The sequence below is a fragment of the Salvelinus alpinus genome, chromosome 26, assembly GCF_045679555.1.
Source record: "Salvelinus alpinus chromosome 26, SLU_Salpinus.1, whole genome shotgun sequence".
Taxonomy (NCBI): domain Eukaryota; kingdom Metazoa; phylum Chordata; class Actinopteri; order Salmoniformes; family Salmonidae; genus Salvelinus; species Salvelinus alpinus.
This window is the reverse complement of record NC_092111.1, coordinates 17,942,133-17,967,221: the sequence shown is the minus strand read 5'-3', so window position 1 is coordinate 17,967,221 and position 25,089 is coordinate 17,942,133. Positions and strand designations below refer to the sequence as shown.

The window sequence follows — 25,089 nt, the reverse complement described above, 5'->3', positions numbered from 1 at the left end:
AGACAATTACATAAAGTTCCCTGATGCTGCTGCCCAAGCCAACTACCAGGTAGAGTTCTATGAATATGGGAACTTCCCTGGAGTCATTGGCTGTATAGATGAATGTCATATTCCCATCAAGTGTCCCTCTACAGCAGATGCTGTGGAGTACAGGAATCGTAAAAACTGGTTCTCAATAAATGTACATGGTGTTTGCAGTTCTCCAACATTGTTGCACATTGAACTCATGACTCAAGGATTTTCCAAAACGCCTCATTGTATGCTCAGCTTGAAAGAGGACAACCTAGTGGAATCATACTTGACGACAGTGGGTATGCACAGATCAACTTCTTGGTCACCCCCTATCGTCATGCAATAGGACCTGAGCAACAACGGTACAACCCAGCTAATATCTGCACCAGAGGTGTTTGGTGTATGTAAGAGTCATTTCCAGTCTCAGAAACACATTACACTTTCAACCAAGAAGATGCTGCATTCACAATTAACTCAAACAGCATGGTTTTTAATTCACAAATGGAAATATTGGGACCCCAAACTGGTGCTGGTTTGAGAAGAACATTGGTACTGCTGCTGCTTCATGTTTCTCTCCTCCTTCATAGCCAACTCAACATGAGGGATTTGCATCTTCATATCATGCTCCTTTAAATACATTTAGGTTGCGCTCATGAAATTCCAAGGCCAGTTTCTCATGCATGCGCAGCTTCTTTGTCCTCCGGCCCGGTTAGTGACAATCTGCCCTTCTGGCTGCTGCAGATGTAGCGGGCTGAACTTCATCCTTATTATTATTACATTGCTGCATTAGAGAACATCATTTATTAAAGAGTTGAGTTTGTTACATTTTTATTATGGGAGTGCAAAAGATGACTGACATTACATCTTCCCTGCAGTGCTGGGATGGCACATGTTGAATGAATGTGTCTTACCAAATGAGGATTGGAACAGTCCCCAATCTGTCCAAATGGTCATCATCGGGGATACCTTCAAGGGGTTGCTGACTAACAATGATCCCGGTCAACAAGTCCCCCAGCTCATCTGTCTTTGGTCTTCTTTCAAAAACTTTTTAACCTTTATTTAACTAGGCAAGTCAGTTAAGGTCAAATTATTATTTACAATGACAGCCTACTGGGGAACAGTGGATTTTTACCTTGTCAGCTCGGGGATTCGATCCAGCAACCGTTCGGTTACTGGCCCAACACTAACCACTAGGCTACCTGCCTCCCCTGTCTTACCAGCGGTCCGCCACCAGTCTTGAAATGCTTCCTACGTGCAACAGCATTTGTCTTGTTTAAGTAGATTTTTGTATTTCCATAGGACCGTAGGAAGACAAGATGTTATTGAAATTATATGAATAATTATGTATGATATTGTTTGTTACATTTCTGTCACACATACATTCAGGCCCCACTGTGTTGTCTCAGAGTTGTAAAAGTGGGCCAACAGTAAATACAGTATCTTACCGGAAGTTGTTGTAGTGTACTTTTTAATTTGAGTTGAATTCATTACAAATGGTAGTCCAGGCATTCTTTTTCTTGTTTTCTGTTGATGTATCATGCTGTTTGTTCTCAATAATGGGGTAGTTTGACACAATTAAAACAATTTTTTTTTTAACGTCACTGAAATTAAGATTTTCTTTTACCTCGTCCATTGTTTGGTTTAGGTGACGTGCTCCAATTCCACACAATGCTTATATATTACTGTCCCATCTCTGGTTTTTGAAGCATCCTCGGGTCAGCACCATGTGCACCTCGTTAATCTGATTTAAATTAAACTCTGTCCGGGAAACCGCCCATAAAAATCGTTGCTTTTCTACTGAGTTACTAAGCTGACATATGGAATTGTTTGAAGATGGTCATACCGGCCTCCCGAGTGACACAGCGGTCTAAGGCACTGCATCACTACAGACCCGGGTACGATCCCAGGCTGTGTCGCGACCGGGAGACCCATAAGACGGTGCAATATTGACCCAGTGTCGTTAAGGGAGGGTTTGGCCAGCCGGGATGTCCTTTTCCCATTGCGCTCTAGCGACTCCTTGTGGCTGGCCGGGCTCATGCACGCTGACTTCGGTCGCCAGCTGTACAGTGTTTCCTCCGACACATTGGTGTGGCTGGCTTCCGGGTTAAGCGAGCACTGCAGCTTGGCAGGGTTGTTTCGGGGGGACGCATGGCTCTCGACCATCGACTCTCCCGAGTCCGTACGGGAGTTTCAGCGATGGGACAAGACTAACTACCGATTTGGATATCACAACATTTGGGAGAAAAGGGGTTAAAAAAAATATGGTCATATCATAGATCATTTAGCTATTTGATTTTGAATTGTAGGGCTCCTGTAGGTATCCCAAGATATATATATATATATATATTGAATTTGGCCTTTATGACTACACATATTTAACCCCTTTTCTTTGTTGGCACAAAACTACTTCCATTCATTAAAATAACGAGACCTGTGAGGGTTGTAGAGCAAAACGGAGAACACCATCATGTTGGTGAGAGTCATCTTTTCATAGTGGTATATTAGTTAGTAGGCCAAACCGTTCGGACGCTACATACGTCTCCTGGTCTGACCAACAGCGCTGTAGCTCGGCCACATTCCACGGGTGCGTCAATAAACTCTTAAGGATTTTAAGGGGGAAACCATTATGCTGCGGTCTCAAGTGCCTCTTCTCTTCCAGTGTTGTGGTTGTAAGAGTAGAAGAATGCAGCCATCCCATTGTGATGAAAGGCCTGTGTGCTGAATGTGGACAGGACCTCACACAGTAAGTGTACACACACATAAACAAACAAACTTATTCCATGCTAGAATTTCAATTGGCAAATTCAAAACATTTGAACGAATGGGCTTAACTCTTAGTTGTAGGTTACCTCTTATCCATTGAGGATGCGTTGCTAAGTGGATTCTCTCTTTCTCTCAGGATGCAGACCAATAATGGGAGGCAGCAGGCTCTCATCTCCACGGCAAATGTTTCCATGGTGCACAGTGTCCCTGAGTTGATGGTCAGCTCTGAGGTGAGGCTCGGGGGTGTCATGGCACTAGAAGATGTTTGCTCTGACGATAATGTGACTTTGTAGAAATACCTCTGTGTCGTTGGAATGCAACTTTCAATTTAATAGAGACAGTTTTGTCGTGGGCCCCCTTTTTATGAATGCCGGGTCTGTGTGATTTGTCCCCCACACAGCAAGCAGAGCAGCTGGGCAGAGAGGACCAGCAGAGACTCCACAGGAACAAGAAGCTGGTTCTGATGGTTGATCTGGACCAGACCCTGATCCACACCACCGAGCATCACTGCCAGCGCATGTCCAACAAGGTATGTGTATCTCAAATCCTTTTCTCTGGCCTATGAAAAATAGGTTGTTTGGTGTTTCTCTGTCCCAGGCTTTGCTGAGGGTTTGGTATTAAATAGTCTATAAAAAACCACTGGTGGTTATGTAGCTAGAACAAAACATTGATGGTTCTGCCCATGCCTCTGCTCTTGTTCCACAGGGAATCTTCCACTTCCAGCTGGGACGGGGGGAGCCCATGTTACACACGCGACTGCGTCCGCACTGCAAAGACTTCCTGGAGAAGATCGCCAAGCTCTACGAGCTGCATGTCTTCACCTTCGGAAGCCGCCTCTATGCACACACCATCGCAGGTAATTACACACACAAACACTAGCAGGTACTTAACATTCTCTGATAATTACGCCTACGTTGAATCACTATATAATTAGATGTACAGTAAGTAATGCAAAAAGTATCAAAAGTGCAAAAAATAACCATCACGTAAATGCCAAAAGTGTGAGAGCACAGAGTCTAAATGCCAGATTAATTTAAACACACAATCATCTAGGAGAGGGGGCATTCAACTGAAATGTGTTTTCCGTATTTAACCAAACCCCTTTGAATCAAATCCCTGAGCTGACAAGGTAAAAATCTGTCGTTCTGCCCTTGAGCAAGGCAGTTAACCCACCGGGCCTACATCCTCTGTAAAATCACTACGGAAATATAGATCTAGACTTAATGCCTGAATGCTGTCTGCATTATAGGTGAGAAGTTTTTTATTTTAATGTTTGTTTACACACTCCCCAGATTGAGAAGTTAGTCACCTAACAAGACTAACAGACATGTCTCAATATGATTGATCTCAGCATTGTAGAGGCAAATCCTGAGCTTTGAAGTCGGAGTGGCCACTAGAGGGGAGCATTTACCTTCAGTTTGTGTGTCAGGTTCATTCTGTACTCAGATTCTCTGGGGCTGTGTCACATGTGTCACCCTATCCTCTATATAGTAGGGAGGTGCATCTTTCCGTTTCAAGACGGTTTAGATATCTATCTAGATACAGGAAAGATTTGGTTTGATTAGAAGAACGAATCAGTGCGATACGATTCGATGCACTAACATTTGTTGCATAAACGCATTCGTTTTCCATTCTAAATTAAAATCTACTGCTGATGGAGCTCATGAGCTGGGCTTCTGAGCTAGATCTGTCTGAGCTGACTTCTCTTTGTGTGTGTAAATTGTGTATTTGGGTGTGTTCCAGCGGTAAGCCTAACAAAGCCGACTGCAGTGGTTAAAGTACTTATTAAGTTAAAAAAACTTTAAAGTACAAACGTTTTTTTTGGTGTCTGTACTTTACTATTTTTATTTTTGACCACTTTTACTTCACTACATTCCTAAAGAAAATAATGTACTTTTTACTCCATACATTTTCCCTGACACCCAAAAGTACTCGTTACATTTTGAATGGCTTGCAGGACAGGAAAATGATCAAATTTACGCACTTATCAAGAGAACATCCTTGGTCATGTCATCCCTACTACCTGATCTGCCGGATTCACTAAACACAAATGCTTAATTTGAAAATTATGTTGGTGTGACTCTGGCTATACTTAAATAAAATTGTGCCATCTGGTTTGCTTAATATAAGGAATTTAAAATGATTTATACTTAAACTTTTGATACTTAAGTATATTTAAAACTAAATACTTTTACTCAAATAGTGTTTTACTGGGTGACCTTTACTTGAGTCATTTTCTATTAAGGTATAAAAAAATAAAATCTCAAGTATGACTATTGGGTACTTTTTGCCCTCCTGCCTCCGCAGGTTTTTTAGGATACATCCCACCTGCTCCCTCCAGATCTCATCCAGCTCCTGCCCACAGTCCTGCAATGTCAAAATTACACATCTACCGTCTTATTCATTTAGAATTTGCAATAAATGCGTGATTTCATAAGATATTTGCATGTTTGGAATAAAGTAATTTTATTAAAACACCAGTGTAAACACACTCATTTGAAGTAGCCCAGACAAAAAGTCACTGCAAGACAGAAAAGAAAAAAACTGTCAGTAAGAGAAAGGGAAGGTTATTGATAGGCTGACTAGTTCCCAATCATATTCGCCATTATTTCATTACCTTTAGAAAATGACCACAGACTTTCCAGTGAGAACTGCAAGCTGATAATTCCTTTCATAATTCCTTTCATAATTCATCACAAACTGAGTCCCATCGGATAATTGTTTTTGCCGCCACTGTTTGAAGCAGGCGCGCCAGCCGGTTGTGTAACCGAGCCCCAGTTAGAGGCGAGGAGAGGGACACAAGCGGCCAGATGGCAGAGGGATTTGTGTAATAAGTGGTTTTATAACGATTCACAGCACATTTAAAACGGTGGAACGACCGTTATGAAATAATTGGTCTTTCTGACCGCCCGCAGCATGGACCATTCTGACCGTGCAGCACACTTCTCTGTTGGGTCCTGCGGGTAACTCTGGAGTCCTGCGATAATACAGGGCTCTACTGTAGTGTTTTTCCCAACAGCTAGGCTCAGATCAATCTCACTTCACAGTAAATTATAATGCACGTTTGAGCTTTTTATTAATCTAATTATCTGCATTTGGGTTATAGAGATGAACTTTGGCCCGTCAAAGTTTGGAGACAATCCTCCGCTATCAATTAGATGTTATTCTATAATACATGTCTATGCTGAACGTTGGAAGCGAATGAATAATGAATGTAGTAATTAGTCTGTGGAGCATAGAGGTCACTGTGCATCTGTCTGTTTCTACAGGTAGATGGGTTTGTTGTTGTTGTGCTTTAGTAGACGCCTGCCCACCTGTGTTCTCTCTTCTCTGTGGTTTAATAGCAAGCAGGTAGCGAGGTGTTTGTTGTGCAGTGGGGATGTAGATGCTCCATCAAAGCCAGTCTTTGTTGCTCCTCCAGACACGTATTATTGTACAGCTTCTAAAGAGGAACTGATAAGACCCAGCCTGCATTTAGTTCTCATCTCAAACCCTTGATGTTTTAATGAGCCCACTGAGTATACAGAGACCCTCCACCCCACACACACACACACACCCACACCGATGCCAAGCAATTTCGTTTGAGATTAAATTGAAGAACTTGTGTAGCAAAACAACATGAGATTTGGCTCTAAATTGACTCAAAAGCTTTGTTGTTGGAATGCTACTCTGTGTAGCTCCAGATGGCCGGGGAGTAATGGAAATTGGCTGTTTGGCAAAACGGCACCTTCACTTTTCTGAATACATCCTGCTTTTCCACGGAGCTCTCTTAAATAGGATGTTTAATGCAGTCGAGTCTGCTCTCTGCTGCGGCCCAGCGTGCGGAACCAAACCCCCTGCCACACTAACCAAGCTCTCTCTGTCTGTCTCTCTCTTATTTATATATATATATATATGAGTCCATTTTAAGATGCTCTTCTTGTGGTGTGTCTGTGACTCTGCAGGGTTCCTGGACCCTGAGATGAAGCTGTTTTCCCACAGGATCCTGTCCAGAGACGAATGCATCGACCCCTTCTCCAAGACAGGGAACCTGAGGTCAGATCTGGTTCTCTGTCTGGCAGAGCTGCTAGCACATACCGCTTTGAAGTTCACGCAGCACACTTTGACACACATACTAATAGCGATTTCAGCTAGGACATTTTAAGAAGACTCTTTCCAATAGGAAAAGGACATAACAGGTATCTTTAATTTTGACACTTTGGATAAAATGCATTCACTCAAGGAAGATCTCCTGTGGAATTGGGAGAATTTGATTTCCGCTCAGCCACTACCGCTGAAGAATTCAACTATAATGATTTGAAACACTAGGACTTAGTGTTGATTAAAACCTGGCAGCAGTCAAGTAATCTGAAGTCACTTTGTTGTCTCCACAGACAATACAGCACTATAAAACTGAGCCATCCAGCTCTAGCATGACTGTGCTATAGATGAGCAGAGGGAATAGCCCATCGCCATGCAACATTTCTTCTAATCAGTGACTCCTGTTATAGGAAGCCCTTTAGAACCATCCTCTAAGTCCTAATGGTAGAAACTGTGGTTGTATAGTTATGATGTTCAGATAATTATTGGTAAGAGTGAGAGCCAGAATTCACTTGTAACCTGGAGGGGTAGTCCTTCACAAATGGCAGCGTATTCCCTTTAAATTACTTTTGACCAGGGCCCATAGGTTATAGGCTACCATTTGGGATGTAGCCTAGGACTGGGTAATGGTAGAGCGAGGGCCTAGCATTTTGCTCTGTTACTGCCAGTTTAACTTATATCTAACTCTTTCCTTCTGTCTCTCGATCGTGTGCTCTCTCTCTCTCACTCCCTAATCTCTCGCACTCTCTTTATCTCTACCCCTCAGGAATCTGTTCCCATGTGGAGACTCGATGGTATGTATTATAGATGACCGGGAGGATGTGTGGAAGTTTGCTCCCAACCTGATCACTGTGAAGAAATACATCTACTTCAAGGGGACAGGAGACATCAACGCCCCGCCCGGGTCTAAAGAGGCTCAGCAGGGAAGGAAAGGTACGGTATACAGGGTCGAAAGACAATGAGCTTAACCGAACGGTGGACTTTTGTTGTGAACTGGTCAATAAATGATAAAGCACAGTGCTCTATTAAAACAACCCTTATAAGGGCATTTAGTGCTTTGTCAGTGTTACAAACACTCAACAAAAAAACACTACAAACTTAAAAACCCTCTGGTGACCAAGTTCAGAGGGGAAGAGGAGGAAGTGGTTTGATGAGCACTTAAGGAATGTGTACTCATCCTGGTTCTCTGGCTGCAAATGGAGTTCTGGCCACAAGGTACCCCTTATCACGTCTCACTGTTTTGATTTAATTTGCATCAACCCATGCACCACTTTCCTGTGTGGCAGACTGCAGCGCCGCAGTGGGAGGGTGAAGCTTTTAAGAGAAATGTTTGTGATACGTAACTGTTATGATCCCAACAGATGGGGTGGCAGGAAGGTGAGGAAGTTTTAAGTTATGTAGTCGTGTTAAGTTATGATCCTCTCAGCACAGAGGCGAGAGGGAGAAGGCATGGAGGTGACAGGGGAACATTTGGCGACCTTTCTGTGAGAATGGTGTTAAACTACCTTTTAGAACCTTGAGAATAGTCAGGAAAATGATCATACCCAAAGGCCAGGGTTGAGCAGAATCCAAATACTTTTTATCGACTTTCTGAATGAATGAATCAATCTGATCTGTTATAAAGAAGGAATTGGAGCAACCGATCCTTAACACCTAATCATCAACACTGTATTCATACTCAAGCACCAAGCCTGGGTAGCCATAATGAGATGGGTTCATCTGAACCGTGATTACCATCTTAGTCTCAGGAGGGAGTAGGGAAGGCATTGGGTTCTTTTCTCAGAGAGCCTCTCATAGAGGAGATCTGTATAGAGATTTTTTGATTAGCAGTAGAGAAACAGGACAAGCCACAAAGGACGGAGAGTGCTTCTCTGGGCTCCCTGGAGAATAACACACACACACACACACACACAGGCTGTTAGATCAATTAGGGAAGTGCTGCTGATTTCCGTCACATCACATGGACTAGGGTTTAATATTTTCCTGGTATTTTACAAATGTTCCATCCCGAGAAGAATAAATCACTTTTCTCCCGGGTAACCCGTTATTTTCCGCCAAAACAGGAAGTGTCATTCAAAAGCATTATAAAGCATATAAATACACTATATATACAAAAGTATATGGACAGCCCTTCAAATTAGCGGATTCAGCTATTTCGGCCACGATGTTGCGGACAGGTGCATAAAATTGATCACACAGCCATGGAATCTCCATAGAAAACTTTGGTAGTAGAATGGCCTTACTGAAGAGCTCAGTGACTTTCAACGTAGCACCATCATAGGATGCCACCTTTCCAACAAGTCAGTTTGTCAAATTTCTGCCGTGCTAGAGCTGCGCCGGTCAACTATAAGTGTTGTTATTGTGAAGTGGAAACGTCTAGGAGCAACAACGGCTCAGCCACGAAGTGGTAGGCCACACAAGCTCACAGAACGGGACCGCTGAGTGCTGAAGCGCGTAGAGCGTAAAAATCATCTGTCCACAATCACGACCAAGTTCCAAACTTTCTCTGGAAGTAACGTCCGCACACTATAACTGTTGGTCGGGAGCTTCATGAAATTAGTTTCCATGGCCGAGCAGCCGCACACAAGCCTAAAATCACCATGCGCAATGCCAAGTGTCAGCTGGAGTGGTGTAAAGCTCGCCGCCATTGGACTCTGGAAACGCGTTCTCTGGAGTGATGAATCACGCTTCACCATCTGGCAGTCCGACGGATGAATCTGGGTTTGGCGGATGCCAGGAGAACGATACCTGCCACAATGCATAGTGCCAACAGTAAAGTTTAGTGGTAGAGGAATAATGCTCTAGGGCTGTTTTTAATGGTTCGGTCTAGGCCCCTTAGTTCCAGTGAAGGGAAATCTTAACGCTACAGCATACAATAACAGTAAAGACGATTCTGTGCTTCCAACTTTGTGGCAGCAGTTTGGGGATGGCCCTTTCCTGTTTCAGCAAGACAATGCCCCTGTGCACAAAAGGAGGTCCATACAGAAATGGTTTGTTGAGATTGGTGTGGAAGAACTTGACTGGCCTGCACAGAGCCCTGACCTCAACCCCATTGAACACCTTTGGGATGAATTGAATCATCTGACTGCAAGCCAGGCTTTATCGCACAACATCAGTGCCCGACCTCACTAATGCTCTTGTGGCTGAATGGAAGCAAGTCCCTGCAGCAATGTTCTAAGATCTGGTGGAAAGCCTTTCCAGAAGAGTGGAGGCTTTAGTCGAAGAAGTTCTCCTGGCACACGTCGTCGTAGTCGTCACACACCTCCATGATTTCGTCCAATGTGCTGAAATATTCCCAAGTTTTATAATGCTCTTTAGCAGCAGCAAGACCTATGCCCCGATTTGTCTTTTAAATCTTGCACCCAAAGACTTCTGATTATGGACTATTGATTATCGAAATGAACACAGGAACTCTTGATTCTGTTGATTATGGTACCTGATCCCGCCCACGTTGATGACGGCTGAACGCACCCTTAGTTACCACCTCCCACTGGTTCTCCAGGGGAAAATGGAAGGGCGTGAACTCTTTCTCCATGCTGCCCGCTAGGAAGGCCACCTCCTGGTACATCCCTGCTGCTCCTCTGGATGACCCAGGGGGTCCTGGTTGGAAGGCGATGGGTGGGGGGGTGGCGTTTCACTCGCCGATTGGGTTGGCAGGGACCTCACCCATCCAGGAGCAGGGCCGGGCTCTATGGAAACAAAGCAGATGAAAGAAAGTTTAGACACTGTTAGAAATGACTTCCACATGTTTATTGGGACGAATTACTTCAGAATCTCAGGATGAACCAGATACAAGTCACTCTTCAGGCTCCTTTTTTCCCCTCTTTCTCATCACACCAACAAGTTTTGCATCAGCAGGAACCCCGATGCAGAAAGAGGAATTCGTTAAGTTGTTGTGGTATTTAACGCATCGCTGAGGACCTAAATGAGATGCTTCTCTTTAAAGGATTGTTTATCAAGGTTCACTAAATGAAAATAAATACAGAGCAATTAGCTGTGGAATGTCGACAAAGAAAAGAACAAACTGTTTGGATATACTTGGTAAAACTTCCGATGATTAATCTTTCACGGGCCATTGACTTTGTTAAAGACAACAGAAAAAGGGCAATTAATTCTGCAGCAATAATGTCTTGTTTTAATCTTCTTATTCCAACAGATTTTTACATCAGTACAACCACAGCTTCAGCTGATGAAACAAACCCCTAAAATGTGGCACTTTCCAATGGCACCTTCCAGTCTTAAGACTGACAGAATGCAGCTCTGTGGAGCGAGGGTTAAATGATTCATACAAAGCCAAATTAGATCACAGTGAACTACCGTCAGCCACAAAACTCCTCGTGATGCAGCATCACACTAAAACTTTAATCCGTTTCGTTCACGAGAATGTTCTGAACCTCAAAACAGGACAAATTGTGACTGTTGGTGAATAAGAGGAAAACTTTACTAACTCTTCCCAAAACTTTTGAGACACTGAACAAAATTATGAATGCAATTTCCAACAATTTCAAAGCTTTTACTGACTTAGTTCATATAAGGAAATCAGTCAAATTAAATAAATAAATTAGACCCTAATCTATTAATTTCACATGACTAGGAACACATATGTTGGTCACTGATACCTTAATAAAAAAAGTTAGGGGCGTGGATCAGAACCAGTCAGTATATTGTGTGATGACCATTTGCCTCATGCAGCGCAACACATCTCCTTCGCTAGAGTTGTTCAGGCTGTTGAGTGTGGCCTTTGGAATGTTGTTCCACTCTTCAATGGCTGTGCAAAGTTGCTGGATATTGATGGGAACTGGAACACGCTTTTGTATGCGTTGATCGAGAGTATCCCAAACATGCTTAATGGGTGACAAGTCTGAGTATGCAGGCCATGGAAGAACTGGGACATTTTCAGCTTCCAGGAATTGTGTACAGATCCTTGCGACATGGGGCCGTACATTATCATGCTGAAACATGAGGTGATGGTGGCGGATGAATGACATGACAATGGGCTTCAGGATCTTGTCATGGTATATCTGTGCATTCTAATTGCTGTCAATAAAATGCAATTGTGTAGAAATTTTCCATACGCACAAAGAAACGTATTTGTCTAAAATTGTTCTACTTTGCCAAGATAATCCATCCACCTGACAGTTTTGGCATATCAAGAAGCTGACTAACCAGCATGATCATTACACAGGTGCACCTTATGCTGGGGACAATAAAAGGCCAATTTTGTCACACAACACAATGCCACAGATGTCTCAATTTGAGGGAGCATGCAATTGGCATGCTGACTGCAGGAATGTCCACCAGAGCTGTTGCCAGAGAATTTAATGTTAATTTCTCTACCATAAGTTGTCTCCAACGTTTGTCATCAAGGCAAAGGGTGCTAAAATCCAAACAGATTTTGACAGTATGTCCAACCATGCCAGCCCAGGACCTCCACATCTGACTTATTCACCTGTGGGATCGTCTGAGACCAGCCACCCGGACAGCTGATTAAACTGAGTATTTCTGTCTAATAAAACTATTTTGTGGATAAAAATAATTGATTGGCTGGACATGGCCTCCCAGTGGGTGGGCTTGACTCCCAAGTGGGTGGGCCTGTGCCCTCCCAAGCCCACCCATGGCTGCACCCCTGCCCAAACATGTGAAATCCATAGATTGGCGCCTAATTTATTTCAATTTAATGATTATTATATGAACTGTAAATCGTTAAAACTGCGTTTATTTTCATTCAGTTTGTGTGTACACACACACAGAGTATACTAAACATTAGGAACACCTTCCTAATATTGAGTTGCACCTCCTTTTGCCCTCAGAATAGCCTCAATTCTTCTGGGCATGGACTCTACAATGTGTCAAGCGTTCCACAGGGATGCTGGCCCATGTTGATAAATAAATGTAAATAAATGAAACAAGCTCCAGTAGGCTAATCTTTTTTAGTGTGAACTGTATTCTATTATACGTACTGGAATTATGCACATTGTTCAAACTATGATAAAGCAGGGAGAGAACATGCAGCCTACAAAGTTACAACTATTGGCTAGCGAATGTTATTTTAATTTGCAAGTATAATAGGTCCTATTTGTATAAGTAGTAGGCTGAGGCATATACCTTTTTCATAATATTTCCACTAATGTTATTAGCCTACCTCTTTCTCTCTCTCGTTGCTTCATTCCTTCCTCGCATTCAAATGAAATTAAATACGTTTCTTTGTCCTTTTGTATTTCTAATGATATCCTTGAATAATATAGAACTAGCATTGGTTGTGTCTGAATAAATAACTGTAACTGAGTTCTATTGGCTGCTCTGATTTAAAGCAAAGATTTAAAAAAAAATATATATATATATGATCTTTCCAATTAAAAAAAACAAGTTCACACCTGTAAGCCAGATGGAGATGTGTAAATTAGGCGTGCATTCGGTCTTTATATTACTGTAGCACAAAATAAAAAGTTACCATGATGAGATGGGTCTACATGTATTGTGAACTGTGCTCTGTAATGAACTGCCTGTCCCCACCCTGAGTCCCTACCCTGAAAATTCATCATGCAGAGGCTGTAGAGAAGCCAGATTTTACATCTATTTCACGCCATGCTGTTCATATAAATAATGTATTATAATTTACTGGTTTCTGCTGCCAGACCCAGTGATGGGCATATTTATGTTGACTGTGCCTTTAAACAGCTTGGAAAATTCCAGATAATGGTGTCATGGCTTTAGAAGCTTCTGATAGGCTAATTGACATCATTTGAGTCAATTGGAGGTGTACCTGTGGATGTATTTTAAGGCCTACCTTCCAACTCAGTGCCTCTTTGCTTGACATAATGGGAAAATCAAAGGAAATCAGCCAAGACCTCAGAAAATAAATTGTAGACCTCCACAAGTCTGGTTCATCCTTGGGAGCAATTTCCAAATGCCTGAAGGTACCATGTTCATCTTTACAAACAATAGTACGCAAGTAGAAACATCATGGGACCACGCAGCCGTCATACCGCTCAAGAAGGAGACGCGTTCCGTCTCCTAGAGATGAACGTACTTTGGTGCGAAAAGTGCAAATCAATCCCAGAACAGCAAAGGACCTTGTGAAGATGCTGGAGGAAACGGGTACAAACGTATCTATATCCACAGTAAAACGAGTCCTATATCGACATAACCTGAAAGGCCGCTCGGCAAGGAAGAAGCCACTGCTCCAAAACCGCCATAAAAAAGCCAGACTATGGTTTGCAACTGCACATGGGGACAACGATCGTACTTTTTGGAGAAATGTCCTCTTGTCTGATGAAACAGAAATAGAACTGTTTGGCCATAATGACCATCGTTATGTTTGGAGGAAGAAGGGGGAGGCTTGCAAGCCGGAGATCAACATCCCAACCGTGAAGCACGGGGGTGGCAGCATTGTGTTGTGGGGGTGTTTTGCTGCAGGAGGGACTGGTGCACTTCACAAAATAGATGGCATCATGAGGGGGGAAATTATGTGGATATATTGAAGCAACATCTCAAGACATCAGTCAGGAAGTTAAAGCTTGGTCGCAAATGGGTCTTCCAAATAGACAATGACCCCAAGCGTACTTCCAAAGTTGTGGCAAAATGGTTTAAGGACAATAAAGTCAAGGTATTGGAGTGACCATCACAAAGCACTGACCTCAATCCAATAGAAAATTTGTGGGCAGAACTGAAAAAACGTGTGCGAGCAAGGAGGCCTAAAAACCTGACTCAGTTACACCAGCTCTGTCAGGAGGAATGGGCCAAAATTAACCCAACTTATTGTGGGAAGCTTGTGGAAGGCTACCTGAAACGTTTGACCCAAGTTAAACAATTTAAAGGCAATGCTACCAAATACTAATTGAGTGTATGTAAACTGTCTGTGCGTGTGTTTTAATATGCTAATTTTCAGCCTGTGATGTTTTACCCTAGCAGGCAGCCAGGCCAGCCGACCAGCAGAGGCCTCAGAACCAGCAGTAACGTCAGGGACAACCGGGCCTAAAACAGGGCCATCTGGAGGGTCGTCTACATCAGAGGAGCAGAGTAACGGTCTTAAGAAACAACGGGCCAAAGACCACAACAATGGAGGGAGGGGGGAGTCAACAGCACCCTCACCCACTCAGGGAGCAGCAGCCAATGAACGGACTCAACCGGACGGTGGCGAGGCTGTGGAGGAGGAGCGGGGTCAGGGCGAGGGAGCCGAGGCCAGCGCGGCAGCACAGGTGAGCGACAGGATGAATGTGATAGATGAGATGAAAGCGGAGGGGAATGGAGAGGGGAAGGATGGCAGCAGGACATTGGGCTCAGGGGAGGAAGCTCCCCTTCCGGGTGGGGTGAACTCATCCTCCACTCCTCTTCCTCCATCCTCCACTCCTCCAGACCTCCATGAGCCCAACAGCAACCTGGACTTTGACCTGTCCAGCGACAGTGACGCTGACTCTCTTACGGGTAAACCCCCCTCATCAGACAACGAGAGGGACGGGGTGTCCAGCCAGACCAAGAAGTCCAAACAGGAAGGGGCGGAGCAGGCAGCAGTAGAGGAGCCATCAGGCGGGGCTGGAGGAAAGGAGGGGGAGAACAGCTCCGCGGTAGTAGGGGAGACCTCAGATGAGACGTCTGGGGCAGAGGTTGTCTTCCCTCCAGACCCGGAACAGGAGAACGGGCGCTTAGAGCGGAGGGAGGCTGAGACAGAGTCCCAGAACAGTGAACAGTCAGGAGTCACCATGGGGGAGGAGTCTCTGGACCCGAGCATGGAGGAGGAGGAAGAGGAGGAGGTGGACGTGGACAAGGATGACCACCTCATCTACCTAGAAGAGGTGCTGGAGCGTATCCATGGAGAATACTACGCCCGCTACAACGGCTTCCTCAGGAAGGAACGCCCAGAGATGCCTGACATCAGGAAGATCGTCCCGGAGTTGAAGGCCCGGAGCCTGGAGGGCACCACCATTGTGTTCTCTGGACTGTACCCCACCAATTACCCCATGGAGAGAACCAGGGAGAATTACCATGCCAAGGCCCTGGGAGCAAAGATAGGAAAAGGCCTCCTGCTCCGCTCTAAAGACCCTGGCAGAACCACCCACCTCATTGCTGCTAGAGCAGGTGAGTTACTACCTACATTGCCTTTGGAAATTATTCACACCCCTTGACTTTTCCCACATTTTATTGTCTAACAGCCTGAGATTTTGTGTCATTGACCTACACACAATGCCCCATAATGTAAAAGTGGAATTCAATTTACAAATTAATCTTGAGTCAATAAGCATTCAAACCCTTTGTTGTGGCAAGCCTAAATAAGCTCAGGAGTAAAAATGACCTTATAAAGACACAGAATAGAGCTAAGCACAGGCAGAATCCTAGAGGAAAGCCTGGTTCAGTCTGCTTTCCAACAGACTGGGAGACAAATTCAAGGCCAAGTTACTGACATTGAATGTTCCTGAGTGGTCTAGTTACAATTTTGACTTAAAGCAACTTGAAAATCTATAGCAATCTAGCAATAATCAACAATCAACTTGAGAGAGCTTGAAGAACTTTCAAAATAATAATGTGCAAATATTGTACAATCCAGGTGTGCAAAACTCTTAGACTTACCCAGAAAGACTCACAGCTGTAATCGCTGCCAAAGGTGATTCTAACATGTATTGACTCAGGGGTGTGAATACTTACGTAAATTAGAGATTTCTATATTTCATTTTCAATAAATTTGACATTTTATAAAAACATGTTTTTACTTTGTCATTATGGGGTATTGTGTGTAGATGGGTGAGAAATGTAATTCATTTTGAATTCAGGCTGTAACACAACAAAATGTACAATAAGTCAGGTGGTATGGATACTTTCTGAAGGCACAGTATATGAGTATATAAAACATTAAGAACACCTGCTCTTTTACAGACTGACTAGGTGAATCCAGGTGAAGGCTATGATCCCTTAATGATGTTCAATCAGTGTAGAAGGGGTGGAGACAGGTTAAATAAGGATTTTTAAACCTTTCGACATGGATTGTGTATGTGTGCCTTTGAATGGGGTATGGTAGTAGGTGCCAGGCGCACCGGTTTCTGTCAAGAACTGTAATGCTGCTGGGTTTTTCACACTCAACAGTTTCCTCTGTGTATCAAGAATGTTACTCCACCTAAATTCCTGTGGAATGCTGGCCCATGCTTTCGACACCTTGTAGAGTCCATGCCCTGATGAATTAAAGCTGTTCTGAGGCGGGGGGTGTACGGAGTGTACCTGCATACCTACCCAAGCACCTACCTGTCCGGTAAAAGCACAGTTTTTAAATGACTAAGTCTGTATCAATCATTGTAACAAACATCAACAGCCTGACTTGCCACTTTGTTTGTTAAGCCAAGTGGTGCGGCTGGGGAAGAGCATGTAGTTGTTTTGGAGCATAGAGCATTATTCCTATTTGTGGTCTTCTCAGATTCGGGTAAGCTTTTTGTATCCTATGTGAATAGAGGCAGGTACAGGTATTCAGGGTTTGTCCTCTGCTGAACTCTTGCCTACAAAGAAACATCAAGTTCAGTTACAGCTTCATCCGTTTGACGTAATGAGAGGAAATCAGATCAGTGACCTGAACTAATAGAGGAAAGTCTGAATTAATTTATTAAAGTCAATACTCGGCTCGTTGAGTTGCAGCCTGATCAAACTTTATTATGATTTATTTGAACAGAATTCCATCATTAATCAATGGCCTTGGATATTATTTAATTAGAATAACAAAACCTTACTCTGAACTTTGGTTCATTGAATTTTAATCAGATTTTAAAAATTCATTTAATTAATAATAGAGTAACAACTCTGTTTGGGGAAGCGCAGAACATCTCTGAAGTGTCTCGAGTCTACAGTTATCTGTGGCCCGACAACAACACAAGTCTTCATCTCATTCTGCAGAACATCTCTGAAGTGTCTCGAGTCTACAGTTATCTGTGGCCCGACAACAACACAAGTCTTCATCTCATTCTGCAGAACATCTCTGAAGTGTCTCGAGTCTACAGTTATCTGTGGCCCGACAACAACACAAGTCTTCATCTCATTCTGCAGAACATCTCTGAGTCCAGTTATTATAGCTGCTCATTTCCAAACAGGGCTTATCTTCTTTACAGAAGCACATCTTTAATGTAATTGGTAAATTGTTCTTCTGTGTAATAGCCTTGGCCTAATTGTAGAAATATGCTTTTTTGATATCCAGCATGATGTAGTCTAATTGGGCTAGGCTAAATTATAAACTTTTTTCCCCTTTTTTTCTCAAGACGGCGTAGCAGCAGGACATGTTTGTTTTTTCCCTGTGTAAAAAAAAAACGGCTTTTTTTAGCTACTAGCTATTTAGTCATTGTTATCCACTGCTAGCAGTCTTTACCTTTTAGCACAGTCACAAGCCTCTTTAGCCCAGATAATGTCTGCACAGCGCGATATCAGCCCTGAGCATTTTTTCCCCACTACTTCACCGGATTCCTGCCGCAAACCCTGGACCATTACACCGGATCACCGCAGCTAGCTAGTTGCTACCGAGTGGCTATTGTGGCCAACGCTTTTGTCCAGAAGCAAGCGCCAGTTAGCCTCAAGCTAGGCCCATTCCCCCGGCTAGCAAACAAAGTACACCAACTACAATACCTCTCTTGCCAATTGGCCTGGACCCTTTGTCAACACAGAGCCCCGCCGATCCATCACGACTGGTCTGCTGACGTATTTCGGCCGATGTGCTCTCAACCGGCCTCTGTTGTTGATGTCGGTGAGGACCCAGCTACTAGCCCCGGCCCGCTAACTCTCTGAGTGCTGTGTCTCGCGCTCGCCTAGCGTAGCGACGACTGCTGAGCGGCTCCCTGTTTCATCCATTGCTGCTTATTGGACCCTAGGATCACTCGGCTACACAGCTGATGCCTACTGGACTGTTCATTAACACGGTACTTCATTTGTTTATCTGTCGGCCCCAGCCTCGAACTCTGGCCCTGTGTGTAGCTAACTGACCCTCTCTGCCCGTTCCTCGCCATTTACCCGTTGTTGTTGTTGTCTTAGCTATTTACCCGTTGTTGTTGTTGTCTTAGCTATTTACCCGTTGTTGTCTTAGCTATTTACCCGTTGTTGTTGTTGTTGTCTTAGCTATTTACCCGTTGTTGTTGTTGGCTTAGCTATTTACCCGTTGTTGTCTAGCCCTCCCAATCAACACCTGTGATTGCTTTATGCCTCCCTCTAATGTCAATATGCCTTGTATACTGTTGTTTAGGGTAGCTCTCATTGTTTTGTTTTACTGCGGAGTCCCTAGTCCCGCTCTACATGCCTCGGTTACCTCCCTTGCCCCACCCCCCACACATTCGGAGACCGCACCTAGTTTAACAGGTGCTTCCAGAGATGCAGCCTCTCTCATCGTCACTCAATGCCTAGGTTTACCTCCACTGTACTCGCACCCTACCATGCTCTTGTCTGTGCATTATGCCATGACTCTATCCTACCACGCCCAGAAGTCTGCTCCTTTTACTCTGTTCCAAACGCACTAGACGACCAGTTCTTATAGCCTTTAGCCGTACCCTTATCCTACTCCTCCTCTGTTCCTCTGGTGATGTAGAGGTTAACCCAGGCCTTGTGTGTCCCCAGGCGCTCTCATTTGTTGACTTCTGTAACTGGAAAAGCTTTGAGTTCATGCATGTTAACTTCAGAAGCCTCCTCCGTAAATTTGTTTTACTCACTGCTTTAGCATACTCCGCCAACCCTGATGTCCTAGCCCTGTCTGAATCCTGGCTTAGGAAGGTCACCAAAAATTCGGAAATTTCCATCCCCAATGACAACATTTTCCGTCAAGATAGAACTGCTGAAGAGGGCGGAGTTGCAATCTACTGTAGAGAGAGCTTGCAGAGTTCTGTCCTACTATTCAGTTCTGTGCCCAAACAGTAAGAGCTACTACTTTTAAGAATAAATTGTACCAGGTACAACGCCAAATCCGTAAACATGGGCACAGATTCATCCTGACTAACTTGCCCTCTAAATGCACCTCTGCTGTTTTCAGCCAGGATCTCATTGCCTGCGTCCGTTATGGGTCCGCGGTCAAACGACCACCCCTCATCACTGTCAAACGCTCCCTAAAACACCTCTGCGAGCAGGCCTTTCTAAACGACCTGGCCCGGGTATTCTGGAAGGATATTGACCTCATCCCATCAGTAGAGGAAGCCTGGTTGTCCTTCAAAATTGTCTTCCTCACCATGTTAAATAAGCATGCCCTTTTCAAAGAAATTTGAACTAAGAACAGATATAGCCCTTAGTTCACTCCAGACCTGACTGCCCTTGACCAGCACAAAAACATCCTGTGGCGCACTGCACTAGCTTCAAATAGTTCCCACGATATGCAACTTTTCAGGGACCAATATACACAGTCAGTTAGGAAAGCAAAGGCTTGCTTTTTCAAACAGAAATTGGCATCCTGCAGCACTAATTCCAAAAAGTTTTGGGACACTAAAGTCCATGGAGAATTAGAGCACCTCCTCTTAGCTGCCCTCTGCACTGAGGCTAGGAAACACTGTCACCACCGATAAATCCACGATAATCGAGAATTTCAATAAGCATTTCTCTACGGCTGACCACGCTTTCCACCTGGCTACCCCAATCCCGGCCAACAGCTCTGGACCCCCGCAGCAACTGGCCCAAGCCCCCCCCCATTTTCTCCTTCACCCAAATCCAGGCAGGTGATGTCCTGAAAGAGCTGCAGAATCTGGATCCCTACAAAACAGCTGGGCTAGGCAATCTGGACCCTCTCTTCCTAAAATTATCCGCCGCCATTGTCGCAACCCTTATTACTAGTCTGTTCCAACCTCTTTCGTATTGTCTGAGATTCCCAAAGATTGGAAAGCGGCTGCGGTCATCCCCGTATTCAAAGGGGGAGACACTCTAGACCCAAACTGTTACAGACCTATATCCATCCTGCCCTGCCTTTCAAAAGTTTTTGAAAGCCAAGTGAACAAACAGATCACCGACCATCTCGAATCCCACCATACCTTATCCACTATGCAATCCGGTTTCCCAGCTGGTCACGGGTGCACCTCAGCCACGATCAAGGTCCTAAACGATATCATAACCACCATCGATTAAAAAACAGTACTGTGCAGCCGTCTTCATCGACCTGGCCAAGGCTTTCGACTCTGTCAATCACTACATTCTTATCGGCAGACTCAACAGCCTTGGTTTCTCAAATGACTCCCTCGCCTGGTTCACCAACTACTTGTCAGATAAAGTTCAGTGTGTCGAATCGGAGGGCCTGTTGTTCGTACCTCTGGCAGTCTCTATGGGGGTACCACAGGGTTCAATTCTCAGGCCGACTCTTTTCTCTGTATATATCAATGATGTCGCTCTTGCTGCTGGGGATTCTTTGATCCATCTCTACGCAGACAACACCATTCTGTATACATCTGGCCCTTCTTTGGACACTGTGTTAACAAACCTCCAAACGAGCTTCAATGCCATACAACACTCCTTCCGTGGCCTCCAACTGCTTTTAAATGCTAGTAAAACTAAATGCATGCTGTTCAACCAATCGCTGCCCGCACCAGCCTGCCCGACCAGCATCACTACTCTGGACGGTTCCGACTTAGAATATGTAGACAACTATAAATACTTAGGTGTCTGGCAAGACTGTAAACTCTCCTTCCAGACTCACATTAAGCGTCTCCAATCCAAAATTAAATCTAGACTCGGCTTCCTATTTCACAACAAAGCCTCCTTCACTCATGCTGCCAAACATACCCTCGTAAAACTGACTATCCTGCTGATCCTTGACTTCGGCAATGTCATTTACAAAATAGCCTCCAACACTCCACTCAGCAAATTGGATGCAGTCTATCACAGTGCCATCCGTTTTGTCACCAAAGCCCCATATACTACTCACCATTGCGACCTGTATGCTCTCGTTGGCTGGTCCTCGCTACATATTCGTTCCCAAACCCACTGGCTCCAGGTCATCTAGAAGTCTTTGCTAGGTAAAGCTCCGCCTTATCTCAGCTCACTGGTCACCATAGCAACACCTACCTGTAGCACGCGCTCCAGCAGGTATATTTCACAGGTCATCCCCAAAGCCAACACCTTCTTTGGCTGCCTTTCCTTCCAGTTCTCTGCTGCCAATGTCTGGAACGAATTGCAAAAATCACTGAAGTTGGAGACTTATATCTTCCTCACTAACTTCAAGCATCAGCTGTCAGGGCAGCTTACCGATCGCTGCAGCTGTACACAGCCCATCTGTAAATAGCCCATCCAACCAACTACCTACCTCATCCCCGTTTGTTTTTTTCTGCTCTTTTGCACACCAGTATTTCTACTTGCACATCCTTATCTGCACATCTATCACTCCAGTGTTAATTGATAAATTGTAATTACTTAGCCACTATGGCCTTTTTATTGCCTTACCTCCTTACTTAATTTGCACACACTGTATACAGATTTTCTATTGTGTTATTGACTACGTTTGTTTATCCCATGTGTAACTCTGTTGTTTTTGTCACACTGCTTTGCTTTATCTTGGCCAGGTCGCAGTTGTAAATGATAACTTGTTCTCAACTGCCCTACCTGGTTAAATAAACGTGAAATAAATATACAAATTGTATTAAAAAAAAAATGTAACTAGGCAAGTCAGAACAAATTCTTATTTACAATGAAGGCCTATCCCGGCCACACCTGGACGACGCTGGGCCAATTGTGCGCCGCCCTATGGGACTCCCAATCACGGCCAGTGATACATCCTGGATTCGAACCAGGGACTGTATTAACGCCTCTTGCACTGAGATGCGGCGCTTATACCGTTGCACCACTTGGGAACCCAGTAACGGAATTATATTTAATATAATTTATTCCTTACTTTAATTAAGGTTGACTCCATTAAATGTTTGGCTTTTGTGTAAATATTTTGTATATTATTGCATAACAGTTCATGTGACTGACTCCAGATATTGTTCAGTGACTATTCCACAGGGATGTCTAGTGGAAACAGAAGGGATGGATGCATACATTATGTTGTGGTAGGGTCAGGTGAGACGAGACCGGGTCAGCGTCTTGGTTCTTTCTGCTCTACTGATTAGGTCTTTGGCGGTTATGGTATTTTGGGTAACGATTAATTGTCATACAAATGGCCACTGTTATTTTCACAATTTACATTTTTGTTGATCTAAAAACAATATTGTAATGCATCATAAAAAAAAAAATTCTACAACATACTTAATGAATACAACGTACAGCTTCCATGACACCCCTGTCTCAAAAACAAGGGGTTTTGACTAGTTGGAACTAGAGGTCGACCGATTATGATATTTGAACGCCGATACCGATTATTGGAGGACCAAAAAAAGCCGATACCAATTAATCGCCCGGCTTTTTTAAATGTGTATATATATATTTAAAAAATATAGATATATTTGTAATACTGAATGAACACTTATTTTAACTTAATATAATACATAAATAAAAAATCAATTTAGTCTCAAATAATGAAACATGTTCAATTTGGTTTAAATAACGCAAAAACGCAGTGTTGGAGAAGAAAGTGAAAGTGCAATATGTGCCATGTAAAAAAGCTAACGTTTAAGTTCCTTGCTCAGAACATGAGAACATATGAAAGTTGGTCGTTCCTTTTAACATGATTCTTCAATATTCCCAATTAAGAAGTTTTAGGTTGAAGTTATTATAGGACTATTTCTCTATACCATTTGTATTTCATATACCTTTGACTATTGGATGTTCTTATAGGTACTATAGTATTGCCAGCCTAATCTCGGGAGTTGATAGGCTTGAAGTCATGAACAGCGCTGTGCTTCAAGCATTGCGAAGAGCTGCTGGCAAACGCAGGAAAGTGCTGTTTGAATGAATGCTAACGAGCCTGCTGCTGCCTACCACTGCTCAGTCCGACTGCTCTATCAAATATCAAATCATAGACTTAATTATAATATAATAAACACACAGAAGTACGAGCCTTAGGTCATTTAATATGGTCAAATCCGGAAACTATCATTTCGAAAACAAAACATTTTATTCATTCAGTGAAATATGGAACCATTCCGTATTTTATCGAACGGGTGGCATCCATAAGTCTAAATATTGCTGTTACATTGCACAACCTTCAATGTTATGTCATAATTATGTAAAATTCTGGCAAATGAATTACGGTCTTTGTTAGGAAGAAATGGTCTTCACACAGTTCGCAACAAGCCATGTGGCCAAACTGCTGCATATACCCAGACTCTGCTTGCACAAAACGCAAGAGAAGTGACACAATTTCCCTCGTTAATATTGCCTGCTAACATGAATTTCTTTTAACTAAATATTCAGGTTTCAAAATATATACTTGTCTATTGATTTTAAGAAAGAAATGGATGTTTATGGTTAGGTACATTGGTGCAACGACAGTGCTTTTTTCGCAAATGCGCTTGTTATATCATCAGCCATTTGGCGAAGTAGGCTGTGATTCGATGATATTCAATGCGGTGCCTGTTAATTTATTTGCAACGCAGGACAAGCTAGTTAAACTAGTAATTTCATCAACCATGTGTAGTTAACTAGTAATTATGTTCAGATTGATTGTTTTTTATAAGATAAGTTTAATGCTAGCTAGCAACTTACCTTGGCTCCTTGCTGCACTCGCGTAACAGGTGGTCAGCCTGCCACGCAGTCTCCTCGTGGAGTGCAATGTAATCGGCCATAATCAGCGTCCAAAAATGCAGATTACCGAATGTTATGAGAACTTCAAATCGGCTCTAATTAATCGGCCGACCTCTGTGGAACTTTTGGAAATGAATGCGAATCGCAATCACAGTATCGAATCGCAATACATATTGATTCGCAATACATACATTTTATATCGTATTGGCTCCGAAGTATCGTGATAATATTGTATCATGACGTCCCTGGCAATTCCCAGCCGTACTGTTTATACTGTTGATGTTAATTGGAGTCTGAGTGGTGTGGTAAAACCATAGGTGGAACACAACGCAGATGGCTGAAATAATTAGTTTGAAACATATTGACTGTCGTGTCAGAGGTCAGGTTACCGTCAACACAGGAAGAATATCAATTACATACTCCTCGCCTCCTTATCAAAGGCCATTGGAGGAGAAGGTCAGAGGGGAGGGATCTTCTGGATCTTCCCCATAGCCTGTTGATGCAGAAGGTCAGATCAGAGCAGCACTACAGGGCCAGCCGTGTCAGACTCATTATGTCCATGATGACATGGGGATCACCTCTCAAATGCATCAGAGCCTGAGCACGGTTCACACCTCAAACACATAAGAGCCT

General features: G+C 43.6%; 1 protein-coding gene across 3 annotated transcripts in view; it reads left to right on the top strand.

Annotated features, from left to right (window-relative positions):
* Positions 1-25,089, top strand: part of LOC139554877 (RNA polymerase II subunit A C-terminal domain phosphatase-like) — a 112,799-nt gene that overhangs the window by 2,787 nt on the left and 84,923 nt on the right. For 2 of the 3 annotated variants that reach the window (XM_071368106.1, XM_071368104.1), the window contains 7 exons: positions 2,672-2,755; positions 2,912-3,005; positions 3,176-3,304; positions 3,481-3,631; positions 6,720-6,810; positions 7,622-7,788; positions 14,764-15,930. In XM_071368106.1, the coding sequence (XP_071224207.1) occupies positions 2,672-2,755; positions 2,912-3,005; positions 3,176-3,304; positions 3,481-3,631; positions 6,720-6,810; positions 7,622-7,788; positions 14,764-15,930 (1,883 nt within the window). The remainder of the gene's footprint in view (positions 1-2,671; positions 2,756-2,911; positions 3,006-3,175; positions 3,305-3,480; positions 3,632-6,719; positions 6,811-7,621; positions 7,789-14,763; positions 15,931-25,089) is intronic. The other variant, XM_071368105.1, reaches the window with a different exon arrangement.